Below are 16731 nucleotides of genomic sequence, written 5' to 3' on the forward strand. Positions count from 1 at the left end.
ATTTACTTGAAGGTGTGTCCATCCTACACATGATTACACGACATCTGCGTACATTTGTAACTTGAATTGGACATTGTTGTTTTATCCTTAAGAATGGTGGATACGGTAAATCCAACCACTTAAACAGGGATTTAAGACAATATACTGTATATGTTCTGTTATTCAGGACGGGCCACACATTTTCCAGCTGCTGATTCAAATAATAAATGGGTTTCATAAAGGGAGATGAAACGACTGCTGATAAATTGTAGGACATGCTGATCATAACCACTCACAACTTCTACCTAAACCCAAACGCTAATCACCATCCATCCATCCATCCATTATCACCCGCTTATCCGGGGTCGGGTCGCGGTGGCAGCAGGTTCAGCAGGCCGACCCAGGCTTCCCTCTCACCCGCAGCACTTTCCAGCTCATTCTGGGGGATCCCGAGGCGTTCCAAGGCCAGCCGGGAGATATAATCCCTCCAGCGTGTCCTCGGTCTTCCCCGGGGCCTCCTACCAGTTGGACGTGCCCGGAAAACCTCTAATGGGAGGCGTCCAGGAGGCATCCTAACTAGATGCCCGAACCACCTCAGCTGACTCCTTTCGACACGAAGGAGCAGCGACTCGACTCCAAGCTCCCCCCTGATGTCCGAGCTCCTTACCCTATCTCTAAGGCTGAGCCCGGCCACCCTACGGAGGAAGCTCATTTCGGCCGCTTGTATCCGAGATCTCGTTCTTTCGGTCACGACCCAGAGTTCGTGACCATAGGTGAGGGTTGGAACGTAGACCGACCAGTAAATGGAGAGCTTTGCCTTCCGGCTCAGCTCCCTCTTCACTAAGACGGACCGGTACAGCGCCTGTTTTACTGCTGCAGCCGCACCGATCCGCCTATCGATCTCCCGCTCCACCTTACCCTCACTCGTGAACAAGACCCCGAGATACTTGAACTCCTTCGCTTGGGGTAGGCAGTTTGCCCCCACCTGGAGGGAGCAATCCGCCGGTTTCCGGCAGAGCACCATGGCCTCAGATTTGGAGGTGCTAACTCTCATCCCTGCCGCTTCGCACTCGGCTGCAAAACGCCCCAGTGAATGCTGGAGGTCACGGTCCGAGGAGGCAAACAGGACCACATCATCCGCAAACAGCAGAGAGGCGATCCCGAGACTCCCGAACCGGATCCTCTCCGCCCCCTGGCTGCGCCTAGATATCCTGTCCATGAAGGTCACGAACAGGACCGGTGATAAAGGGCAGCCCTGGCGGAGGCCAACACCCACCGGGAACGTGTCTGACTTACTACCGAGGAGACGAACACAGCTCCTACTGCAGGCATACAGAGACCGGATGGCCCGTGCCAACGGGTCCGGCACCCCATACTCCCGCAGCACCCCCCACAAAAACCCCCGAGGGACCCGGTCGAAAGCCTTCTCCAGGTCTACAAAGCACATGTAAACTGGTTGGGCAAACTCCCAGGACCCCTCCAGTAATCTTGCGAGGGTAAAGAGCTGGTCCACTGTTCCACGACCGGGACGGAATCCGCACTGTTCGTCTTGAATCTGAGGTTCGACAAGCGGTCGGAGCCTCCTCTCCAGCACCCTGGCATAAGCTTTTCCCGGGAGGCTGAGCAGTGTGATACCACGATAGTTCGAGCACACTCTCCGGTCCCCCTTCTTGAAGATGGGAACCACCACCCCGGTCTGCCAGTCCATGGGCACTGTTCCCGACCCCCATGCGACACTGAAAAGGCGTGTCAACCAAGACAGCCCAACAATGTCCAGCGCTTTCAGCATCTCAGGGCGGATCTCATCCACCCCTGGCGCCTTGCCACCAAGGAGCTTTTTGAATACCTTAGCGATCTCTGCCAGGGATATGGGTGAATCCACCCCAAAGTCTTCCGGCGCTGCCCCCTCTCCGGGGGACATGTTGGCCGGGTTTAGGAGTTCCTCAAAGTGCTCTTTCCACCGCCCGACGATGTCCCCAGTCCGGGTCAGCAGTTCCCCCCCCCTGCTGAGAACAGCCTGGGGTAGACCCTGCTTTCCCTTCCTGAGCCGTCGGATGGTTTGCCAGAACTTCCTTGAGGCCAACCGAAAGTCCTTCTCCATGGCCTCCCCGAACTCCTCCCATGCCCGAGTTTTAGCCTCCGCGACCATCGTCGCTGCAGCCCTTTTGGCCCGCCGGTACCCGTCAGCTGCTTCAGGAGACCCCTGGGCCAGCCAGGCCCGAAAGGCCTCCTTCTTCAGTTTGACGGCTACCCTCACCCCCGGTGTCCACCACCGGGTTCTAGGGTTGCCACCACGACAGGCACCGATGACCTTCCGGCCACAGCCCCGAGCAGCCGCGTCCACAATAGAGGCTTTGAACAAGGTCCACTCGGATTCCATGTCCCCAGCCTCCCTCGGGATTTGTGAGAAGTTCTTCCGGAGGTGGGAGTTGAAGACCTCCCGGACAGGATCCTCTGCCAGACGTTCCCAGTTCACCCTCACTACACGTTTGGGCTTGCCAGGTCTCTCTAGCCGAGTCCCCCGCCATCTGATCCAACTCACCACCAGGTGGTGATCAGTTGACAGCTCTGCTCCTCTCTTCACCCGAGTGTCCAAGACATACGGCCGCAGATCAGATGATACGATTACAAAGTCGATCATTGATCTCCGGCCTAAGGTGTTCTGGTACCAGGTACACTTATGAGCCACCTTATGTTCGAACATGGTGTTTGTTATGGACAAACTGTGGCTAGCACAGAAGTCCAACAACAAAACACCATTCGGGTTCAGATCGGGCAAGCCGTTCCTCCCAATCACGCCCCGCCAGGTTTCTCTGTCATTGCCCACGTGAGCGTTGAAGTCTCCCAGGAGAACTATGGAGTCGGCAGGCGGCGCCCTTTCCAGGACCCCTCCCACCGACTCCAAGAAGGCCGGATACTCCGAAATGCTGTTCGGTGCATAAGCACAAACAACAGTCAGAGCCTTACTCCCCGCAACCCGTAGGCGCAGGGAGGCGACCCTCTCGTTCCCCGGGGAAAACTCCAACACAGCGGCGCTCAGCCGGGGGCTCGTGAGTATCCCCACTCCCGCCCGGCGCCTCTCACCCTGGGCAACTCCAGAAAAGGACAAAGTCCAACCCTTCTCCAGGAGCTTGGTTCCAGAGCCCATGCTGTGCGTGGAGGTGAGCCCAACTATATCTAGCTGGTACCGCTCCACCTCCTGCACCAGCTCCGGCTCTTTCCCCGCTAGTGAGGTGACGTTCCACGCCCCTAGAGCTAGTCTATGCTGCCGGCGATCGGCCCGCCCAGGTCTCCCGCCTGGCCCGCCGCCCGGTCTACATAGCACCCGACCCCGATAATTCTCCCTGCGGGTGGTGGGTCCACAGGGTGACAGCTGCTCCATGTTGTTCTTTCGGGCTGAGCCCGACCGGGCCCCATGGGCGAAAGCCCGGCCACCAGACGCTCGCCGACGAGCTCCCCTCCTGGGTCTGGCTCCGGGAGGGTGCCCCGGTTTCCCTTGTCCGGGCAAGGTGGCTACAATCCGTGGGCTGCTTATCATCAGGGTTTGTTGAAACGCTAATCACCTACTACTGTAAACATTCCCACAAATTTTCAAATTTCAAATGTTTTACAGCAGCTTCAGGTTCAATTTACATAACGTATATCTGTAAAGAGATACCCCAGCAAGGTGTCAGAGCAGAGAGAGGAAGCTTCTTAAGTGAATCAGTAAAAATTCCAATATTCTTTTTATGTTTCATCTTCTCAAATGTGAGGATCTGCCCCACTTCCATGTTTTACATCATTGTAAATTAAATTCCTTTGGACAGTTGCAATTTGAAGATGTCCCCATGGGCGCTGGAAATAATAATAAATGCAATTCTTAGGTGCAGTCCTCAATTTGCTCCCAGCTTTCAATGTCTTTATATTCTTGTAGACCGGTTTTCATTCGTATACCTATAGTCTTCATACTCTTTTTAACTACACACAATTAAATTGCTTTTTAATTTTTGGCTTTGGCTCATCTTTTCTTTAAGCTGTATTTTCTATTGCATGATCCTGTGGGTGTTCTTACTCGAAGAACACATTCTGATTAGACAGGAGAACTGGTCTCTTTTGGAGGCGGTGACCTCAGTCAGCTTAGCATATCCCTTGCTTTTTGACAGCCACGTATTTGTCTAATTATTCTCCACTCAAAATAATCACTGCTTGAAAAGCATGACAAAATAGAAAGAAAACAAAAACAAGTCAGTCAGCCGTCTGGTGTGATTTTACAGTGCCTTCGTGCGACAAATAGCCATTCCCTTGTGATCAGAACAGCTACAACAGTGTTAGTACATGAATATGCCGTGTGTTAGTTTACCTCTAGATAAAGACCATTCCTCAGTGATCCTCGGCTCTGTTGGAGTGCTTTCTTTCCCTGTAGGGTTTTGCAATCTCAATCCCCAAAGGTAGCGTAGAGCCCACAGGTGGTAACCCTGATAGGCTGAGGTTTAGAATCGTAGTCCAACATTCAAGGATGCTTGATAGTTAGTCCCTTCAGGATGGACATTTGACTGGTAGAAAGCATGCAGCTAAAAGACATACTGATGCTGCTACTCTGCCTCTCTTCTCTTTGCTCTGCTTCTGTGTCTGTAGGTCTGTCTCTCTGTCCTGCTTTCTGCCTCTCTCTGTGTTTGCCTCCAGGCGCCCTTCCTACCTCCCCCGCCCCCTCCTTTCTCTCTCTGTAACGGTCTTCTCCTTCTCTTTTTTTCCTCTTTACACCTCTGCGCTTGACTAATTGGACTCATAAAGCAATGTAAGACTTTGCTCTCATTTCTCATGTGTCTTTCTTTCCTTTCCTTATTTATCTTTCTTTGTCTGTTGTAAGTGGAAATAACTCTCCAGCATGCATCTACAACAGAACACAGATCTTTTTTTTGTGTTTGAAACCTTGTTTCTTTTTCTCTTTCTCATGTTTGTTTGCCCTCATTAGAGAGCCGAGGTAGGACACTGTGGCCATGACAATGCTAATGGCAGCATCCTTCCTCTCAGGACTTTGGCCACTCATCTGCTGTTTGTGTTTGCATAGCACCGGCTGGATAGTACATCTCTTAATTGTCCCAATCTGGCTACCATTGGAGTAGTCAGCGTGCTTACTACCTGGTGAGCAACACTCAACAAAGTCACGACTGTTGCTGTGCTGGCTCCTCATTGGTGGAATGAGCTCCCCATTGACATCAGGACAGCAGAAAGTCTCTACACCTTCCGTCGCAAACTAAAAACACATCTTTTTCGACTATACCTTGAATAGGGAAGGTAGAGCCGTAGTAGCACTTTGGCAGCACTTAAATGTCTCTTACTGATAGCACTTTGTAGTTTAACTTTATTGAAGAAATTGTACTTTCTTGATTCTTGTTGTTTGGACTCATGGTTTAATGCACTTATTGTAAGTCGCTTTGGATAAAAGTGTCAGCTAAATGACATGTAATGTAATTTCTGGAAGGTAGCTAGTGAGGGGATTAATTAGGCTACTACAGCATCGCCAGCCAGAGAGAACGCAGACTGATGGATCAGAATTCAAATAAGGCCTCTCTGCTGTCTCCCGGGATACACCTCTCCACTGATAAGGCAAGAACTCAGGATTTTTCACATCTCCCCCGATCTGGTCATCGTATCTCAGCTCTTCATCTCTCACTCTGCATATGTTTATTCGAGAAGTGTAAGCAGAGATGTCCAACTGTTTGACTGACATGCGCAACTCAGCAGGAGCCATGTTTCCCCCCAGATACAAGTCTTAAGTGAGAGATCAATAGATGGCAGACAGCAGGCGAGAGAGGGAAAAAAGACAGTTGCAGATATTTTTCTGTGCAAACATGAGCATAATACATTACTTATTGAAAGAGATGAAGACTGCTCAGGGACCAAGAGAGCATAGTGAGCATTTTTTTCTGAGCATAGTGAGGCAGAGTTGGAAAGAGTTTAAAGACTGCTCGGGATCCAAGAGAGAAAATAGACAGTAACAGCTGTAAGCACAATGGCGTTTGACAGAACATCTAAAACTGTGACATCTAGGCTGTCCATTTTCTTACCCTATAGGCTGCCGGCTAGTCTCTAGCTGTGCTATTTCAAACAGAGGTATATATGACTGAAAACAAGAGCAAGACTGTTTGTGTATGTGTGTGTGCTTTGTATAGATATTGATAAAGCAGTCGTGCACTCTGCCTAAAGCTGGGTTAGGCAGTTTATAATTGGTGTCACTGGGCAAACAGTCCACTATAACCTTTCAGCATATTGTAAATCAAGTGGTACCGAAGGGTAAAAAGGCAAAGAAACTGCCAGTATTTGAAAATACAACCCTCATCCGGCAGCTCTCCCTTCTCTGTCCTAAGCCCCTCCCACCGGACGAGACGAACAGAGGCATATGCTTGACTGTACAAGTACTAGTCATCCATTTGAAACATCATGCTATACAGTCACCTGTACAAGTACTAGTCACTCATTTGAGACATCATGCTATACAAGTACCTGTACAAGTACTATTCACTCATTTGAAACATCATGCAATACAGGTACTTGTACAAGTACTAGTCACTCTGTTGCTGATAATTTAGCACCGTTAGCTCACACAGAAGGTGAAACTATTAGCAGGGTTGCCTTGCTAGAGTGAGACTTTTATGCCATTGACGCACACTTGATCACATGCACACATTTTGACTTCTGATTCAACATCAGGGTTTAACAAAGTATGCAACTTGCACGAGCAGTAGCCTAGGTCTAATATTTGATAGAGCCACCAGGACAGCAATCCATGGAAATACTCACAACTTTACAATATTAGACATATCTTCACATTCACTCACTTAGCCAAGTATAACCATAACAAGGTTCCAGGGTTCATTTATTGTCTTTGTAAAAAAGGGATGCGTAACGAAATGCAGTTGGTAGTCCCATTTTGTTACATAAGAAAAAAAGAAAAACAAAACCCTATTATATAAGGAGGATGCATTTAGAGTATCACGGCCTGAGGAAATAAGCTGCTCTGAAGTCTGGTGGTACAGCAGCTGCACACTTAACAGGTTGTTGCTGGGTGGATATCTCTTTTTGTATCATTTGTGTCACGCGGGGAACTCTTGAGGAGGACTCGAACACAGAGTAGAGGTTCAGCTGACAATCCTTTTATTTTCAACAAAAAATCACAGGGAAATCCCTGGCAACAAAATCTCCTCCTCCTCCGAAGAAGGATGAATGGGGAAATGCTAAAAAACGGGAAGCCAACAAAAAAACCTCTTAGCGAGGAAAGTAGAAAATAATCAATCACTAAAAAACACTGAAATAATTCGAAGAGCTGTGAAGCAATAAACGGCGCAAGGCCAACCAAGGACTCTATGACTAGGTTCGGTACAGACAAAACTAAGACTTGGACTTGACAATAGCATAAGGTGGGTGTGCATGACAAAAGGACCTGACACACTGGCACAGGACAAGGGGAGACGCTGACTATAAGTACACATGAGGGAAGTGGGGAAACAGGTGGACACAATCAGGAACCAGGGAAGACAATCAGACTGGTGACACAAGAGGAAGGGCAAGGAACCTGAAACGAGAGGAGAGTTAATTTCCAAAATAAAACAGGAAGTCACAAAACAAACATGGAGACAGGACAAAAACCCAACTTGACATACAGGTGTGACAATTTGGGCTCTTCACAGGCTCGACTTCTCACCAATATCACTGATGCTCAGTAGATGGTACCAATGATGTTCTGGGCAGTTTTAACCACCCGCTGTATAGCCCTCCTGTCCTGGGCCTTGCACATCCCGTGCCATTTTGTAATGTTGTAATGCACTCAGGATGCTTTCTATTGCTCCTCTGTAAAGGCACAGGGAAGTTTGCCTTCTTAAATTTCCTTCAGAAATAGAGCCGTTTATCAACTTTCTTCACCAGGATGGAGATGTGTGAGGACCGTGTTAGGTTGTTTTTATGCTGATTCCCAAAGACTTAAAACTGATCACTTCCCTCACCTCACACCATTGATCTCAACACCATTGGTTTTACTGACGTTGAGCAGTAGGTTGTTCTCTGAGCACCACTCTTAAGCAAACAAGATTTTTGATTCCCTCCCTATAGTCTTATGTGTAAGCCGGCTGGTGATACTGTCATCTGCAAACTGTTATCTAGCAGTCGTGGTTGAACAAAACATGTACAAACATGCATACAAATGTATCTCAGGGTACACATAAATCGACATAACAGCTAGGAACAAGGACAACATAATGTAAAATGCATCCAACTCAGTAAAACATTGCAAATGTAGAATGCATCTGTGACTATTAAAGTGTATCAAGCCACCACTGCATTATTGTGTACTGGTATTGTTAACTGAAAGGGCCACATAGTTGGCCTATGGGATATTGTGCCCTTCTTTTTTCTGAATATGGCCTCTACAAGGCCACAGCGGTTCCCTGATGGCAGGCCCATGTCGAGAATCTGTTGTTGAACACATATATCAGTGTATCACGCTTGATACGGTGGGATGCCAGTCTTAAATTGACTCCACATAAACTGTCTGGAGCTGTCCATGGTACCAACAGTGCTGAGGCACTTAGCTCCTTTGCTGGAAAACAGACATGACATGGTGAGGGCAGACAACATGACAGCAGCAGCGTATGTCAACTGGCAAAGCGAAGAAGAAGTCCCTCCTCGACTCTGCCTAGTGCGCGCTTTGTCTCTATGTTGTACGCTCTGGACACATGAGGCGAACATAACTGCTGTTTGCTCATTACATGGGGCACTTCAAAGGCATGGCTCTGTCAAAGCAGCGTTTGTTGCATTGACTTTGTGACGTGTTAAACATATTACGCATATCATTGTATGTTTTCTGCTTGAGGACATTAGTGTCACAGTGGGCATAGACTATCAGCTTTGCCCTTAACCCAAAAGCAATAGCACTTAGAGGGCGAAGCCTGTATAATCTATTGTGTTAGTTAGGTATTGTACATTTTAAAGTCAAGAACCCCTCTGACTTCACCTCTGCCAGCTGAAGAAATGCTGGTTTAAATTGGGAGCAGAAAATGTAAGGGAGGAACGTGCAGGGCACAAGTGTGCAGAAAAAACGTTGTATGTGTGCAGGGATGAACCCAATAGCTCATTGATGTTATACTCTATATACATACAGTATATACCATATTGAATCTGGAATTAGAATCTGTAACAATAGAAATATGGAGACCATTGAAGGTGTTGTAAATCCAACCTGACTGCTAATATCCATAGTTTTTATTTTATATATAGTACCTCTTCAGAACTTTTATCTTCTTCTGTGGCTGTGAAGTTCAAATTTCTTTCACTGTGCAAATTACTTGTCTGTCTGTCACCAAGGTGATGCTAAAGAGAGTTACTCTGGCATGCTACTAATTTTAAGCCCTGCAATGCTGTGATATATTCCAATGTTATAAAGCATATTTGTTGCGTGCGCCTATGGGGCTTTACGCATGGCATATTAAACGCCCCCTGACACAAGTCGGAATAGATCCACCTCTTTCTAGTCAATAAGTAAGAAATAGACATAATAGAAATAAAATGCAGTAGTGAGATGCAGAAATTGTTTGATATCCTTGAATCTGGTTAAATTAAAGGCAACAGCAAACATAAAAGTCTTCAATCTGGATTTAAAGGAGCTGAGGGTCTCTTAGGGTCTCAGCAGACCTGCAGCTTTCAATTCAGTTTATTTTTATTTTGTATAGCCCAATATCACAAATTACAAATTTGCCTCAGAGGGCTTTACAATCTGTACACATACGACATCCCTGTCCCAAGACCTCACATTGAATCAGGAAAAACTCCCCAAAAGAACCCTTTCACAGGGAAAAAAGTGAAGAAACCTTCAGGAGAGCAACAAAGGAGGATCCCTATTCCCGGATGGACAGAAGCAACAGATGTCATGTACAGAATGAACAACGTTACAGAGTTAAAACACATTTAATGAGTATGACAGAAATTATGAATAATGAGTAGTAGGCAGCTCACGACCAATGGACCCTGTGAGCCGAGAAGTGACAAAGACTCCAGGGAAAGAAGTAGAGTTAGTTATGTGCAATAAAACAACGCAAATTGGTCCAGAGAGAGAAGAGGAGAGAGGAGCTCAGTGTATCCTAAAACGTCCCCCAGCAGCCTATATATAGGCCTATAGCAGCACATCTAAGGGCTGGACCAGGGCAAACCTGAGCCAGCCCTAACTATATGTGCTATTAAAGATTAAAGTCTTAAGTTTACTCTTAAATGAGGTGACAGTGTCTGTCCACAGGACTGAATGTGTAAGCTGGTTCCATAGAAGGGGAAACCTCGGCCAGTAGTCTACAGCCTCTTACTCCATATTTTGTGTCATGTGCATCGTTTGAGTCACCTCCCCCAGCAGTCTAGGCCTATAGCAGCATATCTAGGGGCTGGACTAATACAGGAGTAATATGATCTCTTTACTTAGTTTTTGTTAATACCCAAGCTGCAGCATTCTGGATAAAATGGAGAAATGTAAAAGACTTATTAGAGCAGCCTGATAATAAGGAATTGCAGTAAATCTAGTCTAGAAGTAACAAACAGCAGTCAGTGTCTACATCTTCCACCGCAAACTAAAAACACATCTTTATCGACTATACATTGAATAAAGAAATTAGCACTTTAACGGCACTTTGTAGTTTGGCTTTCTTGAAGAAATTGTTCTTTCTTGATTCTTGTTGTTCTGAGTTTGTACTCATGGTTGAAAGTCGCTTTGGATAAAAGCGTCAGCTAAATGAAATGTAATGTAACTACCCAGCCTCCCGGCTGCTCGGGGGCTGCAAAGGGACAGCTAGCAGAAGCTACGTCTGGTTGGCCCGCACCGACTATGGGTGGGGGCAGGCTAATTAATGTAGCTAACGTCTGAGCTTCAGGGACTTTGTTCCAGATATGTGGAGCAGGAAAACTGAACACTGCTTCTCCATGTTTAATTCTGACTCTTGGAATAGAAAATAGACCAGTCCCAGACGACCTAAGGAGTCGGGATGGTTCATAAGGTAGCAGCAGATCACAAATGCCCTAAACCATTTAGTGTTCATTCATTCTACCAGCAGCAGGATTTTAAAGTCAATTATTTGTTGGACAGGAAGCCAGTGCAAAGGAATGATGTGATGCACTTTCCTGGTCTTAGTGAGGACTCGAGCTACAGCGTTCTAAATCAGTTGCAGCTTTCTGATTGACTTTTTACAGAGACCTGTAAAAACACCGTTATGGTAGTCAAGTCTACTGAAGATAAATACATCAACAAGTTTTTCCAAATCCTGTAATCTTCCAAATACATAAATGCTCTAATCCTTGATATATTCTTCAGGTAATAGTAGGCTGATTTTGTAATTGTCTTGATATGGCTGTTCAGGTTGAAGTCCGAATCCCTAACTACACCTACATTGCTGGCTTGATTTGTGGTTTTTAACATCAGTGATTTAAGCGCTGACTTTTAATAGTTTGTCTGTGGGACTGAAAACAATTACTTCTGTTTTATCTTTATTTAATTGAAGAAGATTCTGACACATCAAGTTGTTGATTTCTTCAATGCATTTATGAGATTATAGGCCCCTGGTGATATAGTTATGTAGATTTGTGTGTCGTCTGCATAATTATAATACACATTGATGTTTTTCATAGTCTGAGCCAGTGGAAGCATTTAGATGTTAAACAGAAGAGGTCTACAACCTCAAGCTCTCCACCATTCCTAATAGGACAGCAGACCAAACTCCACCCTGCCTGTTGATATAGGCCAAAGTGGTGCCGTTGCCCGTTCTCACCATACCATGCTTCTCCCGTACCAACTACTGGTTCTCCCCCCCCCACCCCCCACCCACACACACACACACACACACACACACACACACACACACACCTACACAAACCATCAGGGAAGCAGCCGTGAACACTGAGATACACAGGGGTCATTTGTGTCACTTTGACACGTGAAAATAAATAAAAATGATTAAGTTTGACAAAAATACTGTACTTTTCTGTGAACTTAATCTTCACAGGTCTTCAATTTCACTATAAACTATATGAAGTTTTGGTAGATTAAGGAAATAAGACTAAACTCTCAGTCTTGTTAGTTAGTTAACTATATATACCAAAACTGTTGTTTGTTTGAAAAATAAATGAGGATTAGAGTACTGGATATTTGAGTCTTTGTAAACCTGAATGAAAATGAAGCTGGAAAATGTAATAATTTATGGTTTGTTTTGCGTGTGTATGTGCTTGTATGCTTGCCCGTGCTCTAGACTATCTGTCACAAGGTGTGGATCTGAGCGGCATCGAAGTGATTGAGAATGACTTGCTGCTGATCAGCAGAGCCAGGCTGGAGGTGGAGAACCAGGCAAAGAGACTTCTGGAGCAGGGCATGGAGATCCAGGTACATACACAGCACTCATTAAAAACACAACGATTTGCATTTGGACTTCCTCAATGTTTCCTTTCCTGACAGAAGTGTTATAGCTATGAACGTTGCAGTGTTGTGTGTACAGTTAGGATATTTGTCAGTGCCTTTAAGTCGCATTATCGTGTTTTGGTGAAGCGGCTTCTGAGTCACGTGTGATACATCGTGCTCAAATTTGGTTTACCAATCCGGTCTGGTGTTGGCTGGCTGAATATCTAAAAAAATTTGAAATGTTCACACTGTCCCAACCTAAGCCTATACTATACTTTTGGCCTATTTGAGGACCGTTGAATAAGAAGGCTAAATGCTGTCAGCTAACGGTTTGGCAAATTTGGCAAGCAGCCCTGTCATTCCACCCAGCTGTGACTCTTTCAAAGGAGGACATTGGTCATTGCCCCCCAACAGTCGTGGTGCAGTTACACTGGTACTTCACGTCACTACACTTGCTTTATCAGTTGTGAATATTTATTATTTTATCTCTAGAGAATAACTCATGACAATACATATATTTAATTTCTTCCTAGTTCTCATATTTTTTTTAATGTATTTCAAATTTTAGGTAGAAGAGAGATGAGCACTTTGTATATGTGTCATCCTGTGAGAGAGGGAAAAATATTAGCTCTGTTAACTTTGATCTGCCACAGAAAGCCTGTGTTCTCAAGGGGACTTGTCCCATGAAAGTGCGTGCATGCGTGAGTGAGAAGGCAAAGAGAAGTTAAAGAAGTGAAGCTGCTGAGAGTGTGTGAAGTAGCAGGATACCATGACTACAGCCCTCTCCAAGTTCTCCAGGAACCAAACGCATTGATAGCTGAACTGAAAGTGTCTCATTTCACACGTGCTGATTGATTGAGCACTGCAGGCATCACATTTTGGTCCAGACACCATCAGACATTGTCCTCAAACCAACAACATCCAAGTATTATTCTGGTTTGCCATCAAGTTGCAGCTGGTGTGACCTACTGCAGGCAACATTTGTCACATTATTATAATTATTATTCCATAAAAAAAAAACATCCTCTGGGGAAATGTCCTTACCTTTTCAGTGATTTTAGCTCTCCAAAATCTAACCAAGGTTGGAGTAGGCACATCAAAACAGTTTGATGCTCATCATAATGCTTTTGGTCCAAGTTTGGCCATTTAAAACAATAGGTGTCTTTCTTTCTCTTACACAAAATCACACACATACTCTCTCCACTGTGTATTCCACCCTAAGTATTTTTAGCCTGACTTCTGCTGGAGAAGCCTTGGCTAACAACTTCTGTCAGTTATTTGTGTGGCCATATGGGGCTCTAGAGCCAGACACACACATTTGAACTGTATACACACACATACAGTATGTATATCCTTCTCTCCACTCATAGTATCAATTGAGCCCAGTGGCTAAAAGTTGCACCGATCAGTTACTCAAGGGAGTATTCAGAGATGTAACAGTAGCTAGGACGTCGTCTCATAGTGGACAAGTGACTGTTTCAATGAAAACCTAAATGACTTGTATTATTCATTTTAAGCTGTGACTTAACTCACAGCTAATCAGCTGTATAACTCACTCTGTCGATTAGACTACAATCAACATCAGAGAAGGAGGCGTGGGGATTCGATTCATTTGTGGTCAACTGACCTCGAGACGATCACCCAGCCAAACCTGCCAGACCAAACGCCACTGAAAGCACAGTCAAGAGGGAGGAGAGCTGAGATAAAAGCTAAACTAGATGAGCTAGACTAGGACTAAGGAAATTCCACCACCCAATCTGCTCCTGGCTAATGTTCGGTCGCAGGAAAAAACAGGCTATCAAATTAGGTCAGTGACTGTTGTGCTCACTTCTTTACAGAGACCTGGCTCCATTGTCGCATCCCGGATCAAGCTGCACTTGAAAGGGTGACCGCGGGATAGTGCAGGATTGGAATCTGGCTAGATGCATGACTTACAAATACAAAAAAATAAGAATCAAGAAAGGGAGAGCAGGACTCTTTGCATCAATGATGCTTGGTACTTAAACATAGCCAGTTGTTGGACATTGTTTCCCTTTTTGATGTGAAGATGTCGGCCATATTTCCCAAATAATTATTTGTTCCTGGTGTTTACAGTCCTCCTGATGCAAGATGAAAAACATGCACTACTTGTGTAGCAATGGGCTGCAACTGCATTGTATTTCAACCCTCTGTTGTATAATGACAATAAATCATCCATGAATCCTCGATATTCGGCATGGAGTTTAGGTTTGTGGGTATGAAGGTGTGTGTAAGTGTGTATGGCACTCTCACTGCTACACTACCTCTTGGCCAATGCCAATGCCAAGAGGCTGTGTAGCAGTGAGAGTGACCTTTAACAAAAAGGTGCAAAGCGTTTCTATTGGGAGGTATCATTGGTCTCAGCAGAGTTCCTCTTTCATTTTGCCATGGAGGTTGACTGTTTGTGGGGTTGTGTGTGAATGGATGCCATTAAATAAGTGAGATTAGAAGAGTGTGATGAGAAGATGATCAATCTCATGCCTGGGAATTTAGTTCCGAGCAGGAGTCAGAAAGTGGTTAGCCTAGCTTAGCATAAATACTAGAAGCTGTTGGAAGTAGTTTCACTGGCTCTGTACACATTTTGTAAACACCTATCGTCACCTTCTAAAGTTCAGTAATTAACATCTATCTGATTTGTTTAATTTGTGGTTTCACAGGGGAGGTATTGCTGCAACTGTTTCTTGATAAACAGGAGTTTATCCATTCACCCCCTTATTGTATGTGCAGTATGTCTGCTTATTGCCTGGCATCTCGTAATGACAAGACTCTGACCTGAACTGTTTTTCACACAAGGAATAGTTTCAGAATGTAACTCCTTGTGAAGCCACAAATCATTATGTGACCAGTGAGCTTTAGAGGTGCTTGTTCACACGTGTTCAACTTATTTGTAGAAATACAACTCTGAGTTTGTCCTCTTTTAAGAAAATAAACAATTCAAAGTATGCTTTGAATTGTTTATGCAGTGTAGACAAATATACCAGTGCAAAGTACAGGAGTGCTATTCCTCTCCTCTCCCTCTGTTTCCCTGCCACATCTCCACAGCTCTCTCTCTCTCTCGCTCTCTCTCTCTCTCTCTCTCTCTCTCATTAAATCAATGTAAGGTGTATTTTTTGCTGCTGCTGTCACCTCTGTACTCGCTGTCAAACTAAGTGTTTGTGTGTGAAACTACCAGACCCATTGAGTTGATTTCAAACTGTTCAAAACAACCACAGACAACTGCCAACCTCACTTCTCTCTTCCCCTCTGTCTTTCTCTCTTCTTTTTGTTAGAATCCCACCCAGGTTGGCACGGCCCTGCAGGTCTTCTACAACCTGGGCAGTCTAAGAGCGACCATCACTTCTGTAGTGGGGGGTTACAGGACCACCATATACGATAACATCACAAGTGCTTTGGACATCAAGGGCCTGACACAGGCGACCAACCCCAGAGGTAAGACCCAAGGAGGATGTGGTTCAGGGAGAATTCTTGCATAATCACACTGGCACACTGCATACATTGTCCTCATTTCTAAAAGATGAGAGGATGGCATTTTATAGTTTGACCCAGTTCATGAGTTTGCTTGATCTAAAATAGATTATTATACCATGGCCACAGAGAATAGTCAATTCTGCCTGTAGGGTGTGTGTTATTTTCATGGCTCTGATATACCGGCCACATCATTGTTCTAATTAATGATAACAATACTTTCAGATCAACAGGCATGATTAGGTTTCTTCCCCTCATGTTTTAGGACACATTTTGAGGATTATATGTCATGATCAGGGTTGCAAAATTCTGGGAATATTCAAAGTTGGAAACTTTCCACGGGAATATACGGGAATTAACAGGAATTAACAGGAATAAACTGAAAATGTTGGGGTAATTTAACTGTATTTACCCTGTCATAAGCAGACATGCATGCAAACATTTATAATACAACTTTTAAAAATGACATTTTTGACCTTTTTGGTCCTGGAATCAATTCAGTGGGGTTTAAAGAGGGTTATCTAAAGAGTAGTTTAATGTTAGTGCTATTTCATTTCACCAGAGGGTTACCACAATTGGAAATTATTTAATAAAATGCATGATTATTTAGCTGATGTATACAAAATTATGTCCACACACTTTTGGTCAACCACTTTGGCACAGACTGAAATTTCTCAACTACTACTGTCATGAAATTTTGCATGATATGCAAAGCTAATGACATATTGGTCTCCAAATGTGCATCAATTGTAAATAACAGTGGTTATAAAAAAATTCTGAAATTCAAAGACTATTAATATATGCACTTAATTGCCTAATTGTCATGTAAAACCCATGTGTCTACTACTGTTAAGAGGGACATTTTTACTGAA

At 44.8% G+C, this 16731-nt stretch overlaps 1 protein-coding gene across 1 annotated transcript in view; it reads left to right on the plus strand.

Annotated features, from left to right (window-relative positions):
- cog5 (component of oligomeric golgi complex 5) overlaps window positions 1-16731 on the plus strand; it is a 71772-nt gene that overhangs the window by 26144 nt on the left and 28897 nt on the right. Inside the window, exons 7-8 of the mRNA XM_034525824.1 lie at window positions 12231-12361; window positions 15664-15823. Of these exons, the coding sequence (XP_034381715.1) occupies window positions 12231-12361; window positions 15664-15823 (291 nt within the window). The remainder of the gene's footprint in view (window positions 1-12230; window positions 12362-15663; window positions 15824-16731) is intronic.

This window comes from Cyclopterus lumpus, chromosome 23, assembly GCF_009769545.1.
Source record: "Cyclopterus lumpus isolate fCycLum1 chromosome 23, fCycLum1.pri, whole genome shotgun sequence".
In the NCBI taxonomy this organism is placed as follows: Eukaryota; Metazoa; Chordata; class Actinopteri; order Perciformes; family Cyclopteridae; genus Cyclopterus; species Cyclopterus lumpus.